Genomic DNA, 7,956 nt, shown 5'->3' with positions numbered 1-7,956 from the left:
CGCATTTTAGCGGTTTGGTTTGGTTTACGGTTTAGAAATATACGGTTTGGTTTCGATTTTTTAGGAAGTACGGTTTGCGGTTTGGTTTGGTTTTTCAAAAATTATAAACCAAACCGTAAACCAATAAACCACATTTTAAATTTATATAATTTCTAAATAAATTAAAATAGTTATTATATATTATTAAAAATAAATAAATAAAAAAAATGAAAAATTATGAGAAGACTATATGGTCAGTATACTACTATACTCTATACTCATTGTCAAATAATTATTATATATTATGTATTATTTTTATTATGTGTTATTGTGTTAGCACTTAGCACTTGATTAGTTGATTGTTATTTTGATTACAATTTGTAGTATAATTTAATCCCTTTGGCCTAATTATTTGAACTTTATTATAAATTTATTAATATTAGACAATTTTTAGGAAAAAATGTCGTCTCATCATAAACCGCAAACCAAACCGCACCAAACCGCATTATTACGGTTTGGTTTGGTTTCAATACTAATATGGTTTGATTTGGTTTGGAAAATTGACCAAACCGTATTTTACGGTTTGGTTCGGTTTGCAGACCATGTTCACCCTTATCCACGACAGTCTTCCACTTAATCTCAACATTTCTACTTTTTTTTTTTATTTTTTTTTTTTATGCATAATACAATTGGTATGTTGAAAATTAATGATTTAGACTCCAACAAAATATAAATTATATGAATTTGCCACCTTGAAAACTGTACACGCATTTTATTTGATATTAACTGCAAAATCTTTTATCATTGTGAAATTTCTACACTCTTGTTAGGCATATAAATCACCAAAGACGCCCTAATTCTTTGGCCGTCTTACCATAATCTACCTGAATAAGCAACCTTGACTAAAAAATGATGTCAGCCATCTTCAGCTTGTGTAAAGTAAACCTACAACTAATCTTCTTACTTTCATATCTATATGAATGGTACCAATTTACAAGTTCTCAGTCAGATGGTCTCAAGACTCTCAACAGATCTAACCAACTATTGCACAAAAGAGATCATCAAACCCACCGAACCGGCTTATTTTAGATCATGTGTCATCAACAAAATAAAACTACCAGCCATTTCTTCAACCTACCTAAACTAAATGACCTCAGACATCTACTATTATTGATATACTAATACTTGGTATAATTGACTGTTTCCTGCTACTTATCATCATTTGGACATTACAAGATATATTGATCAATGTAATACAGCTGAGACTAGTCCGCCAGAGCCGGTAACCATTCTGTATCTTCCCACTTCCATTCAATGAAGAATATGAGCAAACGGATTTTGTGTATCAAACTACCTGAAATTGAGCAGAGTTAATAGCCAGTAATAAGAATCGGAAATAATTGCGAATAAAATAATAGCGTGTGTGTGTGTGTGTGTGTGATGGTAAGATGTTTACTCATTGTTTTCTGCTAATGCATCAAAAGTCTTCAACCTTTTTGTTGAGCGCAATCTACATGTGACCTCTTCGTCATCTTCTTCACTAAAATTCTGACCAGAGAATTCTACAAAGATCAAAGTGAAACAGAAAACTTCAATAAAAAAAAAAAATGAACTCACACTTTTCCAGGGTTCACTTGACTTGTATATTAAAGAGTAATGTTCAGTCAATCAATAACGTTAAAGAATTAGATAATATCTAGCAACAATGAGAATACTGGTAAAACCTAAGAAATGCTGCTTACAAACCTTCAAAGTAAAGTGAAGGCTTCCCATTCAGCATTATATACACCAACAAGCAACCAACAACACAAGGAGGAAAAAGGGAAGAAAAACATGTATTTAAATGATCAGATATCTCTCCATCTTATAGCTGGTCAGAAAATTGGGATAGTACACTCAACATCTTACTTTCAAGCCATTTGACTCAGAGTGACAACTTCTCTCCTGGATATTTTTTTCAGTTTAATTTTGTTTATTTAATATAAATATTGTTTCTTCAATATTTCTGAACAATCTTATCTACTCATTTACAACTTTCCTGGTCCCTAAGTTAACAATAAGTGCCATCAAACTTGAGTTGTGAACCACAATGTTTCAATTTAGTCCATGTGCTAAAACATTGTATATAACATTTTTATCCATCATCCGCTCAAGGCTTTTTACAAAAATACAATGATCACTAACTATAATTAGTATATATCACTTTACGATTTTGATAAATAGATTAGTTTTCAAATCAGCACATAAGAAAATCAAGGCAGTAGCCACACAATGACATTAACGATTATACTTGAGAAAAATAATGTCATACTCCATTCTAAAACAATAGGCTGTACTTCCTTTTTGTGATAAATTTTTGTGAACCCTAACCTTTAGTTTCTGTAATAATATCAAGTTAAAATCAAACATAAATATGTCTCACTCAAGATGTACTTCACAAATCATTTTGTACAGCAAATTTTAACAATCTTTTGGTTAAAAGTAGGCTTTTACCATAAAAGTCAAATGCAATATAGCCTCTACTGGACCAAACGAGCAATAGATTACTTCTGTGAATAGAATCATTAACATTCATGTAACAGTGATGAACTGTCAGTCATTTAGTCATTTTGTTTTGTGCTGTGGACTAATACGTAAGCATGGGTAGCAAAAAGTCATGCTATAACAGCAATATATGCATATGCAATATTCCATCATGCAAATGGGTCTGTATCAAAAAGTAATTGGCATATGAAATATCCTACTTAAACATAAGCTAAAAGAACAAGACTCCTAAAACAGAGTAAAAGGTGTCAAAATTACCTTCACCGACACTTGAATCACCAATAGTTGGACATACAGGAAAACCGTCTGATATATTTGCTAATGTACATGTATATATTGCCCTTCCCTCGCAGTTAACGGGCTGATTATCAAATGAAGTGTCTCCCTGCATAATTTGATGGTCTCCGCTACTAAAATGCTGAATCCACTGATTTTGAAGGAGGCGACGACACTTTCTTGCTTCTTTTGGGGGAGGTTCACCCATTCCATATTTGATCCTCTGCAAGCAACCATGTTGAAAGATCGTAAACTAAGATGGGGAAAAAAAAAAAAAAAAACTAGTGGGACATCAATTACATACGACTAAAAGCGAATCTATAGACACACTTGTCAATATATTATTAAAAAATTTCCCGCCAAAAGTACTTTCTCAAAACATCATTGTTGATTAAGGAAAAAATAAATTACATCTAAATTACGACATAATTTGTTTTATATAAAATATTTTAAATATTTTCTCTTGCATGGTTTTATTTTTGATATACTCTATATTTTTTAATACTCAAGTCATTATATTAAAAATTTTATAATAAAATTATCAAAAATATTTAACAACCGTGCATTGCACGGGATTTAACCTAGTAATGGACTAAAATTCAACTGCAAGAATTGTAGGGATAGGAGGATGCTGGCCCAACCCAAAACAAATAATGATAGGGTGATGGCACAAAAGAAAGGAAATATGTTCGTTTTTTACATGTACAGCAAATATAATCCAGTAATCATATATCGTTAACTACATATAATTCCTCATAGCAAGTGGCTGAACTCCAAATTGTTTGAAAAGATAAATTGTCATGCATAGATGGTTACTAGAACTTGGTTCCTATAAAACCAATCCAAAAAACTCCAGTTGATAAACACCATGTATCTGAAATAATAGGAGCACATAACTTTGATTTTTAATGGCCTTGTACATTATGCAATACTGTAATATTTAATTCCCAATTAAGAGAATCGATAATTTTTTTTTTTAAACAAAAACCTTGCATACCTTATCCTCTACATGAGATTTATTATGCTTGGAATATTTCATGGGTGAAGACTGCTTCATATGTGAGGTCAAAGCACTTGAATTCAATGATCTGTATAATTGTTGTACAAATGAGGCTTCAATAGACTTCAGATACATACTATGCTTTTCATCTGTCCATTCAGAGGACTTGGGTTCCTTTTCGAATAATTCCTGCAAAACATAATAGGTTTATATTTTAGAACTAGAACATGGCTATAGCTATACAGCAAAAATAAGTATATAAGCCTATCATTGGAAACAACCAATTCCTTATAAATACACCCAAGCATCTATCGATTCAACTACCACAAACGATTTATCTACTATTGCACGAAGAAATTCGAGCTTGCAACCAAAGGCTCCTTATCACAACCTCGAATTAAGGGTCCCTTTTCGTCATGAATAAGAAACTTTTAGGAAAAACCTTCAGTCGTATCTTATAAAAATAAGGAAAATGTTATACATAACCCTTAGGGCTACATATAAGCATTAAATTTACAGTTGAAAATCGTAAAAAGTTAAGAAATCATCAAAACATAAACACTAATAACACTGATTTACGCGTATTTTTGTCATGAATTCCTAATTTTATACAATTTCCAAGAGTACATTTAATGCTTATATATAGTCCTTAGGGCTACGTATAACATTACCCTAAAAATAATCCCACTACAAGATGTATTTCTAAACCTTATCTTTTCTTTTTATTTTAAAGTTTTGTGAGGGAAAACCGGTAAAGAGTAAAATTTTGCTATGAGGTAACGCGAAGCTAAGATTTTGCTCAATCAGTAATCAACTCATCATGGAAAATGAACATAATGATCCGCTCCGAAGACATAATGTTTACATTTGACTATTTAACAAAATGAGTTATTATAACTTCAAATTTCAGATTTTCTTCAATCTCTAAAAATAACATAATTAATTAAAAGTTCAGTAATCAAAAGCAAGGAAATCCAGTCCAAAATACATCAAAACCTTTTTTTTAAAAAAAAAAAAAACTACATCAAAAACCTTAATACTCAAATAATAAGAGTCAACAACACTAGCAAAAACAATTCATTGCAAATTTTTACTACTAATATATTTCAAGTATAAAAATCTTCAAAAATAAATAAATAAATAAAATCAACAGCTTAAGGTTTCATTTAACCATCAGATTGATCGATTAAATAGACTAATATATAAAATTCATCTAAAATAAAAATAAAATACAATCAAGTCACAAATAAATCCATAATATCACCGACAAATTACAGAAAATCAATACAAAAAAAAAAAAAGATCCAAAAAATTAAAAAATCTGATTTTCATCATTTGAGCTAATCCAAAGAAGAAGAAAAAAAAAATAATTACCAAATAAAATTAAAAATCAGAGTCATGCAAAATAATTAAAAACTAATAAATCAATAAGGTAAGAAAACTATATACCAAATTCGAAATTTCTTCTTGCTCAACACAATTAGAGAGATCACCTCCAGTAATTCCAGAAGATTGGGAGCTCGTGGAACCCTCCATAACTAAATCTACAACAAACAAAAACAATTTACAGATAAAAAAAAATAGGGAATCGTAAAAGATATTTTATACAAATTTGTCAAAAATATAATTATGATTCCCAAAATCTGGAAATTGAACTGTAGAAATTGGGAGAAAATAAGAATTTTTTTAATTTCTAAAATGGAAATGAAGAAACGTAGGTTTTGAATGGTGAAGATGAAGATGGAAAAGAGAAGAAAGAGGCGGTTTGTGGGACAAAAAGAGCAACCCAGTTGGCATAACTTTTTACACGTGTAAGATTGTTGTCACTTATATTACATGCCAGTTGTGTGTTTATCAGATATTTTTATTCGGACTAAAAATATCTTACGGATTTATTTCCTTCGCAAAATATCTTCACTTTTTTCATGGGAGAAGGAGATCCATATCATGATTTTTGTTTTTTATTTATTTAATACTATTTTGACATTTGATATTTTTTTTATGATATTTTATGAGATGTTTGAATTTTGATATTGATTGGTATGATAATTTGGAAGTTACTTTATTGGAAAAATCTTGTGTCAATGTTTATCAATAAAAAAATGTCAAATTTTGAATTTGAATCAATTTTTTTTTTTTTTTTTTTTTTCTGAATTTGAATCAATATGGCAATCAATCAGTTTTGTGGGTAGCTAGTCACACTATGTGGTCAGTTACACCATATATGTGGGCACCTATTAAAAAAACTAAGGGTCTGTTCTCATTGACTAACTCAGCTGAACCGAACTAAACTGAGTTGAGTTGAACTGAATTGAACCGTGCTGAACTGAACTAAACTGGGCTGAACTAAGCTGAACTGAAATGAATATTTTATAAGAGAAGGAAATTAGGAGCTGAACTGAACTGGACTGAACTGAACTGAACTGAGTTAAACTGAACTGAACTGAACTGAACTGAACTGATTTTGAACTGAACTGAACTGAACTAAATTTCAACGTAAGAGAACAAACCCTAAGTAACTCATATAACACTGACCAAGTAATCCCAGGAATATTGACCGCGTAATTCCAGTAATCTTAATCGAGTAACCCCTTAACCCCTATTACACTAACAAAATAACCCCTATAATAGTTGGCCACACTAAGGAAAAATTCTCATCCTCACTTCCTCTCTTCTAGTTTTTTTTTTTTTTTTTTTAGGGATCTTCTAGGTTTTTCTAGTTTTGGCCATTTAGTACGGAATTATTCTAATTTTTCGGAAATTAAACTATTTTCAACCCTTTTCCCTTAATTTTCATTAGTTTTGCTTTTTATGTTTCAATAAATCTACACAAGTAATGTAGATGTTAATTTGTCTCCCTGTGGTGAAGTGTTTTGTAGGGTATTAGGTGCTAAAAGGTGCAATTTCACAAATCATATTCGTTCGCACCTAAACAGGATGTACAAGCATAACACGTAAAGGAATCACATAATACATACCTTTGACGTGTGATTTCCACAAGCGATTGACCACGAACAATTAAGAGAATAAGAGCCCCAAGTGTTGCTCCTTTACTTAGTCCACAGGGTAGGATTGAACCTCCACTACTGATAGGTTGTCGGGCACAAACAATTCGAACCATATTCTATGGAGATGGGAGGAGAAAACCGAGCCACTGATCGCGGATAGATAGGTCGTTATGCTACCACCCTAACCAAATTAATCATTTATAATACCTAAACTTACACTAATCTAGTAAGTGGCAAGTAAAGGGTCGAACCCAAAAGGACTAAGTGTATCAATTTGTGCAAACTAGACTAGTAGGAAAGGTTGTGAGATAGAGAGAGATTAAACTAAACACGACTAAGAACAAACAACTAAAACTAGGGAAAGTGGAATCCAATCACATCAATGTATTAAACAACATCATACAAATAGATGAAAATGACCTCGATTAGGAATATCAACACATTTTACTCACTCTCGCACAATTAAGCATGTTAATTATCCTACTAAACTAATTCACTCTCGTGCAACTAGCCTAGCAGAGGTACGGAAGAATTTAGGGCTTTCAACCAACTCACTCTCGCACAATTGATTAAAAGCACAATTAAGAGCATAGAATCGATTAGCTAGAAATATTCTAATCCATAAAAGCATCACCCATACACAATAATCAAGAAACAATTTCATACTAATCACAATCAATCATTCAATTCATTTATATAACCTTCATCTAATTTCCTAGAACAAAACCTAAGCTAACATAATGAAGAAAGACAAGGAAAACAAGGTAAAAATAAGAATAAAAACAAGATTAAACAAACAAACTAATTAATCTACTCAAATCAACAAACAAAAAGCAAAATACTAAGAATTAAGCAAAGAAATAAAGATGAGAGAAAGTTAGAAAATGCTCATTGAATAAATGAGAAGAAGTTCCACAAAGTTGCTTCTTCAACCTCTCAAAAACTCCATGAAAATCCAAGCTTTCTCTCTCTACACTACTCCTAAACTAGAGAGAGAAAATCCTAATCTAACCCTAAGAGAGAGAAAATATAGGCTAAACTAATCTAATCTATAAAAAAAAATAAAAATGTTGATTGAAAGTTTTGAGAAAATAACCCCAAAGGGGGTATTTATAATACAAGTTAAATAAAAATAAAATAAAATAAATA

The 7,956-nt window shown here is 30.9% G+C and overlaps 1 protein-coding gene across 2 annotated transcripts; it reads right to left on the bottom strand.

Annotated features, from left to right (window-relative positions):
- Window positions 1–1,037: 1,037 nt before the first annotated feature.
- On the bottom strand, window positions 1,038–5,549 carry LOC145637819 (cold-regulated protein 27-like). 2 transcript variants are annotated; one of them, XM_081688844.1, is made up of 5 exons: window positions 5,249–5,549; window positions 3,797–3,988; window positions 2,782–3,022; window positions 1,472–1,541; window positions 1,038–1,333 (listed from the first exon to the last, which is right to left on the bottom strand). In XM_081688844.1, the coding sequence occupies exons 1-5, from the start codon at window positions 5,333–5,335 to the stop codon at window positions 1,330–1,332; spliced, it is 594 nt and encodes a 197-aa protein (XP_081544970.1). In that variant the 5' UTR covers window positions 5,336–5,549; the 3' UTR covers window positions 1,038–1,329. The 2 variants fall into 2 exon arrangements, with proteins under 2 accessions (XP_081544970.1, XP_081544969.1); XM_081688843.1 differs by having other exon boundaries at window positions 1,436–1,541; window positions 5,249–5,548.
- Window positions 5,550–7,956: the final 2,407 nt, after the last annotated feature.

The sequence above is a fragment of the Chenopodium album genome, chromosome 7 (genome assembly GCF_948465745.1).
Source record: "Chenopodium album chromosome 7, dcCheAlbu1.1, whole genome shotgun sequence".
NCBI lineage: Eukaryota > Viridiplantae > Streptophyta > Magnoliopsida > Caryophyllales > Amaranthaceae > Chenopodium > Chenopodium album.
Note: the sequence above shows the minus strand (reverse complement) of the source record. Positions and strands in the feature narration are given on the sequence as shown.